General features: G+C 49.2%; 1 protein-coding gene across 1 annotated transcript; it reads left to right on the forward strand.

Annotated features, from left to right (window-relative positions):
- Positions 1 to 4,379: 4,379 nt before the first annotated feature.
- On the forward strand, positions 4,380 to 15,689 carry LOC138634367 (NHS-like protein 1). Its single transcript, XM_069721252.1, has 8 exons — positions 4,380 to 4,727; positions 5,817 to 5,927; positions 6,747 to 6,883; positions 7,782 to 8,016; positions 8,380 to 8,792; positions 8,881 to 12,646; positions 12,844 to 12,931; positions 13,919 to 15,689. Exons 1-8 carry the CDS (start codon positions 4,670 to 4,672, stop codon positions 14,520 to 14,522), a joined length of 5,412 nt encoding a protein of 1,803 aa, XP_069577353.1. The 5' UTR covers positions 4,380 to 4,669; the 3' UTR covers positions 14,523 to 15,689.
- Positions 15,690 to 19,629: the final 3,940 nt, after the last annotated feature.

Here is a 19,629-nt window from a genome sequence, read left to right on the forward strand (position 1 = left end):
TTGATTTACTGGAGTATTGAACCTTTCTGCTCCTTCCACTCCACACGAGTTTCACAGATTTAGGCACTTTTCAGATCACATAAAATAAAATTAAAAAAACTAGAATTTGGTGCACACGGTCTTGTTTAAATTGGGTTTTCTGAACTTTAATCTTAATGAGGCCTTAGAGGAGCTCTGACATCTGAAGGGACAACTTCATCTTTGTCTCTTGAACTTAAAACGTTCCTCCAGAAGGGTTTTTCTTCTTTGTCCTTGTGGTAAACCAGTCGAGCCTGATGGCGTCTGTTTCGGAGCCGGGACTTCTTCCTTAGTCCAACTTCTTCCTCAGTCCAACTTGGTAGAGCCGTGCCTTGGTGGATCAGGTTGTTCCTGGCCATCTGAACCACTTTGCCGAGGTGGATCTTCTTCCAGACTTCTTCTGCTTCTGTACAGTTGTTTGAACAGATGGTCTTTGAACCTGCAGTTTTTTGGAGACCTTCCTGAGTCGTGTAAACCTACGATCTTCTTAGCTCCCTGGACATTTAGCGTTGTACTTTGTGTTGGCCAGTGCTGTCAAACAAACCCTCTTTTTGTGGCGTAGAGAAGCTGCCAGCTGAAGTCAGTCAAGATCACCGACAGGACGTGAAGAGCCCTTTGAAGGTCGAACTTCTGCTTGTGATATTTCATGGTGATACTTTTACTCGAGTAAAAGAGCTCTTGTTCCTCCAGTTTGACAAAGTACTGCAGTATCAGGCAACATGTGGTGTGAGTTTGGCAGTAAATACCTGTCTCACACCGGCCATCTGCAGACTTAGATAATCCCCGTTAGTAGATTAGAGTCAGAGTGAGTAGAGGGAACCGAGCAGCTCACACGTCTGGAGGAAAATCACGCTTACCGTTGGACTCAAACTGTTTTTTGGCTGAGAGTGTTTTGGTTTTGGAGGTCTGAGGTTTATCTTGTGAAGGAATGAGGAGTTGGACGAGGCCAGAGTTTTAATCCCAATCTAAATGTCTGGAGCGTTTATTGTGAAAGATCGATTTTATGGGGAAGATGTGTACAGCTTTTTTATGAAGAACTGTTGGGGCATTTTTTTATGGAAAACATTTGAGCTTTTACTGTGAAGAGCGGGAAAATGTTTGTGCTTTTATTTTTGTTTTCTTTACCAACCTTTTGTGAAGGATTATACGAGTCTGAAGGACTTCTGAGCCAACGGTTGAGATCGTGTCACCTTTTGTTCCTTTAACTGGAAAATCTAACATTTTGTGGTTTTATTGTGAAGACGACACAAAGGCTGAGGCTTGTTTTTGGAAAAATTACGTACAGTTGATTTTACTGTAATTTTACTCTGAAGGATACAAAGACTGAAGGCTTTTCAAACATTTATTTTGAAGAGTTGTTAAGGAAAGTTTTTTCTGTAATGATTTAATGGTGTTTGAACTTTAATTATAAGCACTTGGACTCTTATTATGAAGGGTTAGAAACCGTCTCGGGCTTTTAGTGTGAAAAGATGAAAATACGAGGGGATTGTGAGAGTTGAGTCGTCTGTGATCTGTCAGGAGGGCGGGGACAAGTCATCAAACAGCCAATCACCACCGAGGACAGGATGATTTCGTATGTGGAGTGTCTTGGTGGCGAGGGGGCGGGGCCTGGTGTGACATCCCGCTGCTGGAACACGGGTTCCGACGAAGAGCGAGATGAGCTTCTTCCACGCAAGATGGCAGCCCTGCAGCCGAAAATGGAGGGCAGCCTACGGCGGCGTCTGCTCAGCGCCAAAATCCACCAGCACCATGACGCCATCTGGGGCGTCAGCACACCCGGGTCGCCCTCGTGTGACAAAAAGCCCCTCCCACCTCACCTTCAGTATCCAGGCAACAGCCCCTGGTACCGGCCCCAGCACCTCCCACCACGCCCCCATGTTCACCCTTCTCTTTCCCCCAAGACTCATGGGAAACTGTTCCTCGCTCCAGAAACGTATGGGAAGCCCCTCCCACAGTCCCCGCCCCTTCAGCTGCAGCGCCCTACCTGCCCCGTCCTCGCCCAGCGGCACCAAACCAGTTCCTGCCCCCCGGGCCCAGAGCCCTGTCCCGGTTACACCCTGCCGGTCTCCCCCCCTCTTAGCACCATGCCCCTCCTCAGGGAGCCGGAGGTGCCGCCACAGTACCGCTACCGGCCCAGCAGGAGGCGCAGCTTCTTCAGTTTCAGATGGCGACGAGGGAGGAGCTTCAGACAGGAAGCCACGCAAACCACGCCCCTCCTACACAAAGGTACTGCTCGGTATTCTGGGTAGTTTTCATATTGTTCTGCGACTTTAAATCTGTCCCAGCCGGTAGTCCTAAATGGCCCACTTCAGCCTAGTTCAGCTCTCTGGTTGGACCACCTCTTCCTCTTTGGCCCAGTTTGGTCCTGAATGATTCCTGCTGATCTGAGCTTCCCTTATTTGGCACAAGCAAGTCTCTCGTGGTCCCGTTTAGTTGGGAATTATCTCAGCTAGCCTGGTTTGGCTCCATTAGGTCCTCATTGGTGCCCTCTCTCAAGTTCAGAGTTCAACTACTCTTGTTTGGCTCAGTTTGATTCCAATCAGCTTAGTTTGACTCAATTTGGTCCCGAATTATCCTCGTTAGCCTGCTTCGGCTAGTCCCAGGTTGTCTACTTGAGTTTGCTTGGTCCTGAATAGTACAGGGAGGTTTTGTTGGACCCTGAATGGTCCTAACTATCTTGGTGTGGACTTTTGAGGTGCTCTATGTCCCGTGTTAACCTGACTGGGTTTGGTCCCAGATCCTCCTAACTTATCTGGTTGGTGTATTTGAGGTCCCAGATGGGCCCAGGTAGCTTGGCCCAGGTAGCTTGGCCCAGGTAGCTTGGCCCAGGTAGCTTGGCCCAGCTCTGTTTGGTCCTGAACTTTGGCAGCTGGCCTGGCTTGGCTCAGTTTGACCCCAAACGATCCCAGACAGCCTGGATTCTTTACGCTTGGTGCCATCTGGCTGGACTTGGTTCCCTTGGGTGTGAACTGATCCCGGTGTGTTCAGCTCACTTTGATGGTCCCAGCAGGACACGCTCAGGTGTTATTGATCACATGATCGATGGTTACAGTCTGATGAAGACCTGTGATGAAGGTCTGCTCTTTCAGTTTGCCCCGGTTTGATCCAGTTTCAGTTTCTTCATGTTTAAATCAGAATATTGAAGCAGCGTGAACACACACACACACACACACACACACACACACACACACACACACACACACACACACACACACACACACACACACACACACACACACACACACACACACACACACACACACACACAATATGACGATCTGATCAATAATGCATCACATTCAGCCGTTTCTCTCAGATTACAGCCGGAACAAAAACACAGCCGCTCTCCACATTCTCCCTTAATGACCTCCCCTGTGTGCATAATCTGTGTGTGTGTGTGTGTGTGTGTGTGTGTGTGTGTGTGTGTGTGTGTGTGTGTGTGTGTGTGTGTGTGTGTGTGTGTGTGTGTGCAGGGATTATCTGCAGCCCCGTACGTGAGGCTAATGGCTAATTCCTGTAATAACAGATGAACAGGCTTTATAGCTGCGACAGCTGCTGCCTGTTCTCCACCTGAATGTCAACCCGTCGAGGTAAAACACACCTGGATGCGTTTCCCTTCTTGATTAATATATAATTGGACATGTGTGACATGTATGTTGTTCACAGCTGGGAAGCTCCAACCCCCCTTTGCCTCTGATTGGACTATTTATAATATAACAGTGTGACATGATGACAGTGTGGCCTACTTCCTGTCTAATTAATGAAACTAATTAAAACAGTCGGGGGTTAAGACAGACAGACAGACAGTCAGTCAGTAATTAGCTGCTCCACTGGCCCACATAGACTGTCCCACTTCAATGCTGGTGATGAAGGTGGTGATGAAGGTGATCATCAACTCCATCATCCATAGGTGCGGTTGTCATATTCAATATATTAACACAAATATTAATTATGAAGTAACACGGCACAGGAGCACCGATGTAGAGACACAAAACAACAACAAGGAGACGCAGCTTTAAAGCAGACGAGTAGTTGGGTCCCGTATTTGATGTTTCTGGACGGACGTTGAACATTTTGACAGCTGATGACGACGTCCTCACAAAGATAGAAACTCTAGAACACAGAGAATAGAAGATCAGAGCTGCACATCTAAAGCAAACACACACTTTCATATCTGTCTCTTCATCTACACACTGTGTGTGTGTGTGTGTGTGTGTGTGTGTGTGTGTGTGTGTGTGTGTGTGTGTGTGTGTGTGTGTGTGTGTGAGAGAGAGAGTCGTAATGCAGTGTTTGTGGGTAACCTTCATCACCTGGCGATACACATGAAGGACACACACGTGTGCTGGCTCCCTGCCAGTGTGTGTGTGTGTGTGTGTGTGTGTCTGTGTGTCTGTGTGTGTGTCTGTGTGTGTGTCTGTGTGTATGTGTGTGTGTGTGTGTGTGTGTGTGTGTGTGTGTGTGTGTGTGTGTGTGTGTGTGTGTGTGTAGATAAGAAAGAGAGGGGGCGAGTGGCACAGACGGAGAGAGAGAGGAGTGGGAGGAGAGCGGCGTCGCAGCGAGTCGAGCTGCATTACTGCTGCAGCCTCAGGAGTGTGTGTGTCGCTGCGTGTGTCGCTGTGTTTGTGTGTCTGAGCGAGTGTGCGGCGTCGTCATGGTTCTGATCGGAGCGGCAATAAAGTCCGTGCTCAGATATCTCAGTCAGACCAAAGGTGAGTGGTGCCGTGTTGACGATGGATTGATTAACTGCCGTGTTGCGTTCTCTAATGATGACATCATATAATGCTGGTCTCTGATTGGCTGTCATGTGCATGTTAAAATTATGTCGGACATCGTCCAGGTCGGCAGTTTGACCTGCATTTGAAATCGGAGCTTAAGGTGTCTTCAACTGCCTGTTACCATAGCAACATACAGGTCATTGATTCAAGGGCCCTCCTCAAGGACTCCAGGACCTTCTTCCAGGGCCTCAGGAAACTCCAGTACCCCATCAAGAACCATTCTAGCCTCTTCAAGCTCCTCTGGTACCTGCTAAAGAACTCTGGAGTCTCCTCAAGGACCACAGGACCCTCTTTAAATCCTTTACAACCCCTCAGTGCCCCAACAACCTCCTCAAAAAACATTTTGGGCTCCTTAAAGATCTCTGAGACATCTCAAATACTTTCTCTATGATCACCTGAACCCTCAAGAACTTTATGGGCCTCCTCAAGTCCTCAGAACCTTTAGAACCTCTGAAGATGTGCGGTGACCCATGGAACTTCCTCAAGGACCCACTTGAGTGTCCTTGATGACTCTGGAAGCCTATCAAGAACTTTTAGGACTCCTTGAGGAGTCTTGAAACTCCAGGACCCTCTCAAGGGGCAGGTGACCCCACTGACCCCACAGAACCTCATCAAGACCCATTTATCCTCTTTTAGCCTCATAATGGATCTCTGGCACCTTTTTAAGAAACTCAAGTACCATCTGAGCCTCTTTGAGGACCTTTAGTACTTTGTAAAGACCCCTGGAGTCCCTTCAAGGACCCTGGAAACCTCCTAGTAGTGAAACTTCCTTTTAGACAAGGTTTATGTCACGTGTCGTTACCGAGTGTCAACGGGTCTAAAACTTCCCATCTGTCAGCTCATGAATGTGCTGCTCCTTCACAATAAAAGCTTTTATTGTGGCCCGGCGTGGAGGTCACCTTGAGGAGTGCTGCAGGGGCGACCATCACTGCTCCTCTGAGTGTGAATGGATCTGCTGAGACGAGATTAAACCCGGAGAGCAGCGTCGCTCTGAACTCTCTCTCTCTGTCTTTGTGTGTGCAGCAGGGGACGGCGACAGCAGGTGGTCTGTTCACTACACTACCCAGAAGCCTCAGCAGGGTCTGCGCTTCATCCCCGGGAAACGGCGGTCCGGCAGCGCTGACGACCTGCGAGGTGAGCGCCTGTCGACGACAGGGAGGGTCAGAAACTCCTGCTGCTCTGAGAACAGTCTTCAGGAACAGACATTGACCTCCTGACACGCTCCTCCGCGGTCTCCTGGGAGGGAGGCGCAGCTGCTGACACACTCCTGGTTGTTATTTATCAGTAGATCCTTTCAAAATGGATCTTAGTTTACTTTTTAAATGAAGATTTTAGTGTAAAAAACTCATTAACTGACTGCAGCAGCAGGAAACAAGTTTTATTTGAATTTCTTCTGATTTCAGTGTTTTGAAAACAAACTAGCAGATGCTCCTTCTTTCAGAACATTTGATTGGACCTCAGTTCATACGTCATTCGGTGTTTGATTGGCTGGTTTTAATAGTTACAGACTCTTTTATTTGAATGGCAGCGAAGTGCATCATGTGGACGTTAAAGGACAATTAACCATCATTTTGGACATATTTAATGTCCCATATTTGCATGCAGGTGAATAAATTCCTGTTGGTTGATTTAAATGTGCAGGCGGGTTCCTCGGTTGAAGCCGTGCTGCACTGTGACGTTTACATGAAGACTTGTTAGACTTTAAATAGACAAATGAAACCTGGTAAAGAAGCGAGCAGGTTGCAGAGAGCTGCATGCATGCAGCCCGCTCTGCTGCAGCGCCGCATGTCGCCCCAAGACAACAAAGTCGGCTCCTCGGCTGGTGTGGTCCACTGATCCACTAACACCTCCACAGCTGATTTATTGATCAATTACATGATCACTTTCAGGCATTGAGGTCATTTGCGTCTGCTTTATTCGTCTGGTTGATTGATCACCTGTCATTGTTCGTAGTGTGGAACGGGCTGACTCAGCATGGCTGCAGCAGCTCCCTGCACCACCCACAGAGCCCCACCTTCTCTCCGTCCGCCGACCTCAACCAATCGGAGGGCGGCACACGAAGAAGGTGGAGGGACAAAAGCAGGAAGATGGTGAGTGACGCGTGATGTGGACGGACTGCTACTGATCCAAGTTTACAGTCAGAGCAGAAACATTTATTGATGAACTCTTTTATTAACTGTCCTTTTGAACCAAACATTTTACAGTTCCAGCTTCTTAAACAAGAGTTTCTGCTTTTTCTTTTGTAATTATTTTTTAAAATCCAGTTCTGCTTCAGTTTCTTGTCTGATTCTTCTTGATGTCACACTGCAGACATCACTTTTAAAGAAAGGTCCTGACCCGTTAGTATCATTGGTGCTGGTCGGTTTGACCCGGTTCTGTTCTGGGTCTTTATGAAGCCTCAGCTGCAGCAGTGGTGTATCTTTGTGTTTCATTGCCACCTGCTGGTCAAACTGAAGTACCGCCACGGTTCCTCTCCCATCGTTTGTACTCGTAAACCTTTTCTTCTCATGATCTCTGAGTTTCTTTTAATCATTTGTATTCTGTGTGGCTTCCTGTCTGTCCTCCCTCATGTTTTCACCTCTCCTCCTCTCAGAGGTCCACAGTCTTGGATTTTCTCTCTCAGTCTTGCTTTTCAGTTTGTTTCAAGTTTTCTGTTCAGAGGAGAAAGGTAAACACGGATACAACTTCTCCAAAGTAGACTAGATCAGATCCGAGTAGAGAAGCGTTAACATCACAACTGAGTTCAAACTAAGAGGCTAAATTACCACGCTGACCCAGACTGTTGCAGGTACACTGAACTCCTTCGGGCTAAACTAGAGGGACGAAATGAGAATCTACTGCGGATGAATTCAGCCTCACAGACGTTGAACTCAACCCTCCCAGACTAGATTAGACTACAGCCCATCTAGCCTGGATGTACCTGGATTAAAACCCTGAGTCTTCCCGGTCAAACCAAAGTGTGACTCACAGCTTGTTTCCGTCTGTCAGTCGTCGGTGTCCTCAGAAGACGACGAGAGGTTCATCTTAAACAACATGCGACCTCTGACCCCGCTGGTCCTGAACCCCGTCCAGCTCACCCCCTGCTGGGACGTCCTCGCGCCGACCTACGAGCCGACGGTCGACGTCGAGACGGAGCCGACGTCCCGGCTTCCGACTCCGGAGGAGCGGATGAGGCGGCAGGCCGAGGCCGTCGCAGCGGATATCGTCCCGATCAACGTCTCAGGTACAGCTGGACTCGGGTCCACCTTCACGTCAGACCGGTTCGCACCCAGACTTGAGACTCACCACAGACTTACCTTTGAACTCGGAAGTCCAATTTGAGACTTGAATCACATTGGAGATTTGTCACGACTTGACTTAGGACTTAAACTCCCTCCTTGGACTTGGGACTGGACACCGGCTTGGACTCGAGATATTACTCTGATTTGAAACTGGACTTGAAGCAGGGACACGATGTGGACGTGAGCTTTTCCTCAGACGACCAGGACTTGAAACTCTGAGAGGGAACCTGTCTCGGAGACTAAACTTGGCCGACTTGTTGGTACTCGGTTCCCCATGTCTTCTCTCCTGTGTGATCACATTTCAGGTGAAAGTTTTGATCGTCAGGCAAGTTTTCGAAGAACCCTTTCCAACGGCGACTCGTTGACCAGGGGACCCCGCAGCCTGAGCCGCCGCACGACGGTCAGCGGGATACCGGAGTCTCCGGCCTCCGCGGTCCTTCCTGGTGCCCAGCAGCAGAAGAACCCAGCGGGGGAGGTGGAGGAGAGGGGAGACATCAGAAGGGAGGCCCGGAGGATCCGAGCCCCAAGAGGGGAGGGGATGTCCAGCCTCATGGCCTCCCTTACATCCTCCCCACATGCCGATAACCACTCCACCTCCGCCTGCTCATCCGCCTCGGAGGCCCGCAGCCTCACCCGTCTGGCAACCACCTCCTCACTGAGCTCCAGCTGTAAGAGCGCCTCCTACAGGACGCTCAGTTCCTCCTTGTCCTGCTCCCAGGTTAGTTCAGGAGGAATCATTGTCACATTAAATTCATTAAAACCAGAATTAAGATTCACTCTGTTTTATTTTCCGTCTCCATTCACAGGATCTACAGGGTTTCCCCAGCGACCTTCGTCCCATCTTGCCCTTTGACCCCACAGCCGGAGTCATGTCCCAGTCTCCTGTCTCCTCCTCCTCCTCTTTTCCTTCCTCACCCATCACCTCCTCGGCCCCCGGCGCCTCCAGTCCTGCCCTGCAATCAGAGTGGTCTTACCCCAGCGACAGCCCTCTGAGTGAGGCCCCTTCCTCTTCCCACTATGTCTCCTCTTCCTCCATCGCTGATTCAGAGTCTCAGTTTAGCTACCAGGCTGTGGGGGAGCAGCTCCCCGCCCAGCAGGAGACCCTCTCCTACGATCACGACTCCTACGATGGGGGGAGGTGGAGCTACGAGCTCCTCTCCGACAGCTGCAGCGTGCGCGGCGGCATCGTTTCTGAGGAGGGTTGGAACTGCGATCCCCTCGTGTCCTCCGGGTGCTCCTCCCCCACCGGCACTGACAGCACCTCCTTGTGTTCAGAGAGGATGACCCGTAGGTCCAGCTCCTCCTCCGCCTCCTCTCGCACCCTCACCCGCAGCATCTCCCTCCGCAAGTCCAAGCGCCCGCCTCCTCCGCCGCTGCGCTCCGACTCTCTGAGGCGCCGGCCGGGTCGCAGCAAATCCTGCCGGTCTTCATCCAGCCCCCGCCCGGTGAGGAGCAGCCCCCGCCCGGAGAGGAGCAGCCCCCACCTCGACCGCACCGCCCAGCGCACGCCCACCTCGTCTCCCCAGGCCTTCCACGACCCCTGGGTGCCTCGGAGCACCAGCAGGAGGCGCCAGAGTGGGCATAACTGCGGGACGGTCACCACCTTTGAGGCGTTGAGCCCAGACTACCAGGCGGCGACCTCTTCTCCCCCTTCCAACCACCTCCCAACAGACCGCTCCCCTGTCCTCCCCCCTGGATCTCCAGCTTCAGAGGAGACGGGGTTAAGACTCGCCCTCAACCCCCCCCCAGCTGCCTCCTCCGCTGCTCCTCTTCAGCGCCTCGCTTCGCCCTCCAGCGGTTACTCCAGCCAGTCTGACACTCCCACTCCTGGCACTCCAGTGTCTTCCCCCCTCACCCCTTCCTCCCCTCTCACATCAAGCCCTGGAGCCTTCTCCCAACCCCCGACCTCCCCCTTCTCCTCTTCATACTCCTCCTCCTTCCCCCTGTCTCCCGCTGCCTCCTCCCTGCCCAGGACAAGGTCTCGGGGTGAAGGGAGGCCAAAGCCACCAGTGCCAGAGAGGAAGTCATCCCTCTTCTCTTCCCTTTCTTCCTCATTTTCCTCCATCTCCTCCCTCTCCTCCTGCACCTCCTCAGACTCCGCTGCCAAGTATCCTCTTCTCCCTCCTCCTCCTCCTCCTCCTCCTCTTCCAGAATCTTCCTATCCTTTGGCTCATGTCTTCTTCTCCCCCGTTCGTGAGTCTCTTCTTCCCGCTCCTCCCCTCCCCCCGTCCTGCCTGCCTGCTCCTCCGTCGTTCACCAAACTTTCTGTTGCTCCTCCTCCTCCACCTTTATCTCTTCTGCCTCCCCCTCCTCCTCCTCCACCACCTTTATCCCTCCCCAAGCCTCCTCCTCTACCTCTTTCCTCCCGGCCTCCTCCTCCCCCCTACTCCTACGCTGTGAGGCAGCGCTCCCATCATGCTCTCATGTCCTCAATTTCATCGTCAAACAACTTCCCTCCCCCCCCACCAACTTCCCCACCTCCTCCTCCATCCTCAGAACTCCTAGAACTGCCCATCGCTGACCTTCCTCCTCCCCCACCACCTCCTCCTCTTCCTCCTCCTCCTACTTTCCCCACAGCCTCCGCCTCAAGCCTTGGCGTGTCTCCATACTATACTGTTAGACTGGCCACGCCCCCCTCCCCCCCCCACCCCGTGGTCACTGCTCGAGCTTTGCAGGGCGTCGAGCTTCGCTCCGTCAGGAACCAGGACGTCCCGCCAGCCTCTGAAGCTGCCGTATGGTCAGCTGAGTCGGACCGTGCTGCTCCGGGTCCAGAACACCTCGACCCGCGGGTCGGTCCCGGTGGCGACGTAGCCGAGCCAGAACCGCAGGATGCTATCTGTGATGCAGCTAACACTGACGCTAACATAACCAGCGGTCCAAACTACCCCGAAGACACGCCGACTGTTCTCAAGTCAAATCACGACGACTTCAACCGAACACGAAGGGAGGAGACGCCCAACAACGAGTTGGTTCACGTCCATCTTCAGAGCCCAGCGGACCCGACCGGTCCTGGTGAAACTCCCCAAAACCCAAAGTGCACTGCAGAGAGAGAAGATTCAGACCTGTACGCCACAAACCGTGGAGATCAGAGTCTTCGGGTCCAAATGTCTTCTGGCACTGAACAGAACATCGTCGTAGACACAATGCTAACATATGCTAAGCTAACAGAACCTGCAGAGACTCGTAGAGAACGTAGAACAACGGAGTCGGAGAGCAAAGAGGACGGAGAACAAAATGACACGAATAAATCACAAACGCAGAGTTTCAGAGATTCAACGACCAGCGATGTGAAACGCAGTCGAAGGGACGTTACCGCAGGAAGCCCGAGGAAGTTCTGCTCCCCGGAGAAGCCGGTTCCACCAAAGAAGCCGGATCGTTGCATTCTGGACCTCACGACGTCCCCCGAGGCGGGACGAGGGACGCGGAGCTGGAGGAGCGACGGGCCGTCTCCTGAGACCAACAGCCGATCGCAGCTTCCCGCTGATTCCGACCGCACACCTTTGACCGCACGTCGGACCGACGGTCCGCCCTCACCGAAGCACCGGACACCCGCACACTCGACGAACACCGCACCTGCTGACGTCACCGCCCCGTCGCCCCCCTCCCCCCCTCGGCGCCAAGAGCCCCCGATGGTGCACAAGAAGCCGGATCGTTCATTCAGCTCAGTCAGAACTACCAAACGTACACCTGCGGCACCTGAAGGCACCTCGGGCACCAGGAGCCCCTCCAGGAGCCCCCCCAGGAACCCCTCCAGGAGCCCCTCCAGGAGCCCCTCCAGGAACCCCTCCAGGAGCACCTCCAGGAGCCCCTCCAGGAACCCCTCCAGGAGCCCCTCCAGGAGCACCTCCAGGAACCCCTCCAGGAGCACCTCCAGGAGCCCCTCCAGGAACCCCTCCAGGAGCCCCTCCAGGAACCCCTCCAGGAGCCCCTCCAGGAGCACCTCGGGGGCCCGTGGGACGACCTCTAACTGGACAGGGAGCTCCCTCAATGAGGTCGGAGACCCCCGCTGTGGGGGGGGCTTCAAGACGAGGGTTGATCAGGATGAGGAGAAACGTTTTCAGAGGAGGATGATGAGGTCATCGCTGGCTGAAGACGAAGAGGAAGACGAGAAGGAAAGGGCTGAAAAGAGGTTGATGAAGACAACGGTGATGATAATGACTTCATCCACCACAAAGAACAAAGACAAAGCGAGGAAGAGGAGGAAGAGGAGGGCAGGCAGGCAACTGCTGATGATGTCATCAACAATGAAGCCATCCCCCTCATCGTCGTCCTCATCTTCGTCATCTTCGTCCTCATCCGGAGACGAACAGGATGCGACTGAAGACAGGACGATGCCGAAGACCGAGAAGGTGCGAACGACCAACGTGGGCGACCGCGAAACGAGCGACTCTGAAAGCTCCTGCGCTCTGATTGGTCAGAGCAGGTTTTCCCTGAGCAGCGTGCTGTCCAATGAGAACCTGGGAGGGGAGCTGTCACTTCCAGATCTCCTGATACGGGAACCAGATGAGGAGGAGGAGGAGGAGCAGCAGGGAAGAAAGGAAGGAGCCGAGGAGGCCAGCAGACGTCCAGACGGTGAGTTGAGGTTTGAGGAAAGAAGTGTTGTGAAGAAGCTTCATGTTCTAGATCCTGATGTTCTCAGGAAGCCACAAACCCTGAAAGAGAAATGAATGTGTGTGTCGACCGCTGTGAGCCAATCACGCTGCAGCCCCCCCCCCCCCCCCCCGTGGTGTTAATCCGGTCGTGATCAGTAAACTCTTCTTTGTTTTCAGCTGATCTGCTCGTCCGAGTCTCGGCGGATCAGATGTTGGTCTCCGGTCGACCGCGGACCACCGAGGATCTGTTCGCCGTCATCCACAGGTAGAGACGCACCGGCTCAGAGCCGTCACTGTTCCGACGCTTCAACCTCACATGTCTGCTCGCTTCCTCCTTCTGCCTCTGTGGAGCAGTGCATTATGGGAAGGCACGGCGTGAGCGCCCGGCAGTCGGGTTCGGCTGCAGGTAACGCCTCCGATCGGTGGATGAATGGTAGCGATTAGAAACCGACCCCCCGACCCCCGTCCCCCCCTCCGTCCCCGCTGCCTCAACAGGACGTGTCTTTCTTTGGTGTCCGTGTTTCCTCATCGTCCACGTTTCCCGGCGGTCTCCGTCCTCCTTCTCTTCCCACTGGACCTCTCTGCTGCTTTGTGCCCTAAAGTAGAAGCTTCCTTTAAAACGTCCCTCAACTCTCAGCTTTGATTGTTGACTTTCACAGCAGAAGCGTGCGGCGGGTTCTGGTGAGTTCTGGTGAGTTTTGGTGAGTTCTGGTGAGTTCTGGTGAGTTCTGGTGAGTTCTGGTGAGTTCTGGTGAGTTCTGGTGAGTTCTGGTGAGTGAGCGGTCAGATGTCAGCCGAGCTTCCTCCAACTGTTGTTCCCTGTGAAGGAAACAGGCCCAGTGCATTCTGGGTGCTGGAGCCTGTTTTCCTGTTTTCTCTGGTCACGTAGCACCAATTTCAAAAGTATGTTTCTACGACAGACGTCGGACATCTTTTCTGAAATAACGAGCGTCTGTCCTGCAGTGAGATCTGCTTTTAAAAGTGAGGACACGAGTTGATGAAGTCTGCAGCCGTCAGAGTTCCTCAGAGCTGCTGTTGTGTTGTCTTCCAAACCTCCGTTTATTTTGAGTCCACCCGAAGGCTTCACGTGGACGTTGAGGGAGTTTGAACTGATCTTTACTGAATGCAGATTCACAGATTATTTTCCAACATCTTCTCTCTCCGAACACGAACGTCCTGATTCTGAACTAAAAGATGTTTATTAAATTTGCTGAGACGATTCTTTCTCTGACTTTCTTCGTCTTTGTCTCAGGTCCAAGAGGAAGATGCTCGGAAGAAGGGATTCAGAGGAAGACAGGCATCGCTCCTCCTCCTCCCCTCCGGTGACCCCCACCGACCCCCTCCCCCACCTGACGCGACCTGCAGCCCTCAGAGGTCAGAGGTCGGCAAGAAGCGACAGCTTTAAGGCTCTCTTGCTGAGGAAGGGCAGTCGGGCCGACTCCTCGTCTCGGATCTCGGCGGTCGAGCGTCTTTGTAAAGTTCCTGACATCAACCTCCAGAGGGCGCCGCCTCCTCCACCTCCTCCGCCTCCTCCGCCTCCACCATACCAAGTAAAACTCACAGACTCCGCCCACATTCATGACATCAACGCACACCTGACTCTGGACGTCCCGCTACCTCCCTCGTCTCCGTGCACTCAGAGCTTCTCCATGATGTTCGGGTGGAGTCGACAGGATCTGACGTACAGTCACCTCCTTGTCTCCTCCTCCTCCTCCTCCTCCTCTCCCTTCTTCTTCCTCTCCTCCTCTCCTCCTCCTCCTCCTCTTCCTCCTCCGTGCGACCTCGCTCCCTCACTCCTCCTTGTTCGGCCAGCCGACGCTTCGCCGCTCGCTGCCGGCTCTTTGCTGCCCCCATGACCGCCATCTTTGAAGGGGAAGGCGAGGAGGAGGAGGAGGAGGAGGAGGTTTTTGTTGAGTCACCAGGAGGCGGCGGAGAATCGAGCCTGAGATGGTTTGAGACTTGTTGACGGTCGGTTGGTGAGCGTGAGCTGGAGGAGTGGCGCTGCCTCAGCGTCTCTTTCCTGCTCCTGATGTTTCTTTAAGGTCTGAACTTCAAACGAGTTAACCAACGACTGACCGCTCCACTTCAAGGATCTCAGTCGACCGCGGAGTTCGGCCGTCTGCATTTTACTGTCGGGAAACTTTCAGCCGGCAGATTTGAGATTATTTATATATATAGACGAGCCTTAATGTCCTTAATGTTATATTATAGTACGGTGATAATAATAATGAGAATGTTCAGCAGTTACATTATAAAGCTTTCCCTGAAGTCTTCTGTACGAGGGTCCGTCAAGAAGTTCAGAGTGTTCCTGAACGCAGCACGGTGACGCACACGGAGCCGCGGGATCAACAACCTCCGTCAGGAAGTATTCAGAGTTACTGATCAACATCAGCAGCTGAGTTCAACACGGTAACGTGACCTGACGTGTCTCTGCTCCCGTTTCAGGTCCGCGGGGACGTCACAGATGTTCACGTCCCAAACAAGGTGGTTCTAGTCGATCCAAACAATTCTACTCTTTTGAATTGGCCCGTTCTGATGAAACTTAAGTTGATGGACAGCTTTTAATGTGAAATTTCATACAAATTTAAGGTGAATTTAGCAAAAAAATAAAAATGTTTTATGTCCAAAAAGCAGCTGTAAAGAAGAAAATCAAATATTTAGAGAAAACTTTGAGTATCCTGGTCGTAAAAACAAACAAACTTAAAACACAATAAAACCATCTTTTAAGACTCTATTTCCATCTCGACATTTCACTGGTAAAACAAGAAAACCTGAAAAGTTCATTCTGCTCCGTTCGGCGTCACATTGAATGAAGCAGCAGCCTCACGGACTGAGTAGTAATAATAAGCAATGTAAATAATCCTGTTTCATCCTCCACATAATCTACTCTGAACGGACGAGCTTCAGATGTACAGAATGAATAAATGGACGAGGAAAACGCTGAGGTGGAAGTGATGAGTGACAGCAGCAGAAAGAAAACAGGAAACAGGAAATGGAAGCAATAAAGGACAAACTGAACTCAAGCTGTTTGTTGGTTTCCTGTCAAAATGTCCTGTATTTTGAAAACAATAATACAAAATGACACCTCAAATAATGTTGTTGTTGTTGTTGTTGTGTGTCTCTTTGTGGACGTTCTTTGTTTTCCATCCTTCTGTGTTTGTAATAACTTTGGTTCTTTGTCGTAGCTCTGAATCTTTTCGCCTCGTTGCAGGTGGTTTGAGAATCTGTGTGTCCAACAGTGATGTCCAACAGGCTGTGGGTCCACTGGACTTTTCCAACTCGTTATAGTTCAGGTGTGTTAATGATGGCTGCCTTCCAATTAGAGGAAGTCCTGCTTGTGTGTGTGCTGGATCGCTGTCATGACCTCCTGGGACATTTAGTCAAACTGATCCAACGTAAACTCAGATGTCTGCCGTGAAAAAGGTCCGTTTGAACAACAACAACAACAACAACGTGAGGAGGACTCAGGAAGCTGCTGTTGAACCTTGCAGCCTGTTTGCAGTGAGTGAAGTGATGGCAGCCGTTTCTTTCATCATCATCATCATCATCAGAGCAGCTTTTCAAGGTAAGACGCTCTGAAACAGCTCGATTAACAACGGCTGATTAAATCTTATATTTCTCTGCAGAGATAAAGAATCCTGTGAAACTGAATGCACTCAACAGGTGATGGAAGTGAACTGGAAATTTAGGTGTTTGTTGATGTCTGTTTGTTGAGTCCTAAACTCGGCTGAAGTAAACAAACAAATATTTTATCTTAAGATAAATCTTATATTTAAAGATTTAAGACAGACAAAAATTCCTTTCAGGCCCGTTTATTCAAACAACGAGGGTCTGTACGTTTGTTTTAGCGGGAGCTGAAAGGAAGTGTAGCTCAGCTGCACGGAAATGTAGTTCGCTTGTAGTTTTTGTCCAGTTTCACAGCTCCTGTACTTCTCAACTTTGTCCACAAGAGGGAAGCAAACAGCCTTTTTGGTCCTATTTATAGACTCGCTGTGTCAGACCTGCTGACCTCTGATTGGATCAACTCCAGACCTGCTGACCTCTGATTGGATCAACTCCAGACCTGCTGACCTCTGATTGGATCAACTCCAGACCTGCTGACCTCTGATTGGATCAACTCCAGACCTGCTGACCTCTGATGATGAGGTGATGGAGATCTCCCAGAATGCGTTGAGTTGGGTCTTGTTGTGAAGAAGGGTTGGTGTGATGATAACATTCCTCTCTGATGACCTTTTGTTACTGATGTGAAAGTTAAAATGACGTTATAGATTCAGATGACGTAAATATAACGTGGTAACTATGGAAACATTGTTTCTCTCAAATTAAACAACTTCTACCAACATCTTTAAAGAGGAACTGAATGTTCAGTGAGAATCTTCCTCTTCATGAACTGTATGTTGTTTAATCTTCATCATCATCACATGTTCTAATGTGGCGCTTTTACATTAATATCAAACTTTAACCTCAAATCTGATCTTGAATTGTAATTTACAAAATTAATTTAAGATTCAATTGAATAAAATCAGAATTGATCAGTGAGAATTAAAAAAAATCATTCAACTGAACAGAAAAGTGAAATCTATTTTTAATCATGTCTAAATTTAATGTCAGATTTGATTTGATAATTAATTTCCTTCAACAAGATATTAAGGTTTAAATGTTTGAGCTCTTCATGTTGAATATTAACTCCATATTACTGCAGCCTGATGTTTGTACAAAAACCTTTTCAAGTTTTATTACTTTAGAATTAAAATGAGTTGAATAATATTTGAAAGGATTTTAAATTATTTGAATAATTAACAGTAAAATACTTTATGAATGCAGCAAATATGAATCTAAAAATCAGATTTGAAGTACTTTTATTTCTGTGATGCTTTGACTGCAGTACTTGTACTCATGGAGTATTTTCAGTGAGTACTCTGAGTCCAGTATTGATCAGTGATGACACACTTCAGCTCCTCCTCTTCCTCTTCCTCCTCCTCTTCCTCCTCCTCCTCCTGCAGTAACTGGATTAAGGTTGAGATCAGCAGAAAGACTGCAGGAGACGAAGGACAGAAAGGAGGAAGAGGAGGGTGAAGGTGGATGTGTGGAGGCCGCTGGTGTTGAATGGACCTGCAGGGAGCCGCGGGGGTCGGAGGGGTCAGAGGTCAGAGGTCACTGGACTGAACGTGGATCTGCTGTCTGGATATAATCCTTCATCCCCTGCTGGCCTCTCTGACGGACCGGTTAACTCCTTTATTTTAGTCTGCTTTGGTTTGGTTTTGTTTGCTGATTATTAGTAATTTATCCTGCTTGTAAATCAGTTAGTTGTTGTAAATCAGTTAGTTGTTGTAAATCAGTTAGTTGTTGTAAATCAGTTAGTCGTTGTAAATCAGTTAGTCGTTGTAAATCAGTTAGTTGTTGTAAATTAGTTAGTTGTTGTAAATCAGTTAGTCGTTGTAAATTAGTTAGTCGTTGTAAATCAGTTAGTTGTAAATTAGTTAGTTGTTGTAAATCAGTTAGTTGTTGTAAATCAGTTAGTCGTTGTAAATCAGTTAGTTGTAAATTAGTTAGTTGTTGTAAATCAGTTAGTCGTTGTAAATCAGTTAGTCGTTGTAAATCAGTTAGTTGTAAATCAGTTCGTTGTTGTAAATTAGTTAGTTGTTGTAAATTAGTTAGTTGTTCTAAATTAGTTAGTTGTTGTAAATCAGTTAGTTGTTGTAAATTAGTTAGTTGTTGTAAATTAGTTGCTGTAAATCAGTTTGTTGTTGTAAATCAGTTAGTTGTTGTAAATCAGTTTAGTTGTTATAAATCAGTTAGTCGTTGTAAATCAGTTCGTTGTTGTAAATTAGTTAGTTGTTGTAAATTAGTTAGTTGTTCTAAATTAGTTAGTTGTTGTAAATCAGTTAGTTGTTGTAAATTAGTTAGTTGTTGTAAATTAGTTGCTGTAAATCAGTTTGTTGTTGTAAATCAGTTTGTTGTTGTAAATCAGTTTAGTTGTTATAAATCAGTTAGTTGCTGTAAATCAGTTAGTTGTTGTAAATCAGTTAGTTGTTGTAAATTAGTTAGTTGCTGTAAATCAGTTAGTTGTTATAAATCAGTTTAGTTGTTGTAAATCAGTTAGTTGCTGTAAATCAGTTAGTTGTTGTAAATCAGTTAGTTGTTGTAAATTAGTTTAGTTGTTGTAAATCAGTTAGTTGCTGTAAATCAGTTAGTTGTTGTAAATCAGTTAGTTGTTGTAAATCAGTTTAGTTGTTGTAAATCAGTTAGTTGCTGTAAATCAGTTAGTTGCTGTAAATCAGTTAGTTGTTGTAAATCAGTTAGTTGTTATAAATCGTTCTTGGTGTAAATATGGTTCCAGGTGTAACTTTCACCTGGTTATCAATCAGCCTTTCTCTAAATTAACTTTGGTGTTTGCTTTAAATTAGCTTCCCAATAAGCTACCTGGCTAAAGTATAGCTTAGCCGCCCCATTTCAATCCTCTTGGCTGTAAACGAGTCTTCTACTTGAGCCCTCTTTAAGCTAGCCTAGCTTCTTACTTAGCCTAGGTGTTGGTGTGAATCTGTTACCCCAGTACTAACTTTAGTACTAACTTTAGACTGGTCGTAACACCATCTGTTCATACATCAGCCTGTCTGTATGATAAACCTTATTAGCTGGTTAGAAATTAAAATGATCTTAGCTTCTATCGTAGCGTGGCTGTAAATGATTTCACCCAAATTAGCCCGTTTGTTGGTGTAACTTCATCCTGAAATAGTCCAACTGGCTAAAACTTAGCTGAGCTCCTCCTAATCAACATACATCGTTCCAATGGATTCAGACGAAGAAGAAGATAAAGTATTTTCAAATATCGAAGAGCCGATCCCCCTAAAAACAGAGGAGGAGGAGGAGGAGGAGGAAGATGCCACGATTTTCAACGCGTGGATGCAGCGGTACCGAGGAGGCGAACAGCAGAAAGCAGCTGGAGATGAGGAGGAAGTGGAA

This window comes from Brachyistius frenatus, unplaced genomic scaffold (genome assembly GCF_029030835.1).
Source record: "Brachyistius frenatus isolate BFR_SWC_R1_liver_20210118 unplaced genomic scaffold, ASM2903083v1 Contig_259, whole genome shotgun sequence".
In the NCBI taxonomy this organism is placed as follows: domain Eukaryota; kingdom Metazoa; phylum Chordata; class Actinopteri; family Embiotocidae; genus Brachyistius; species Brachyistius frenatus.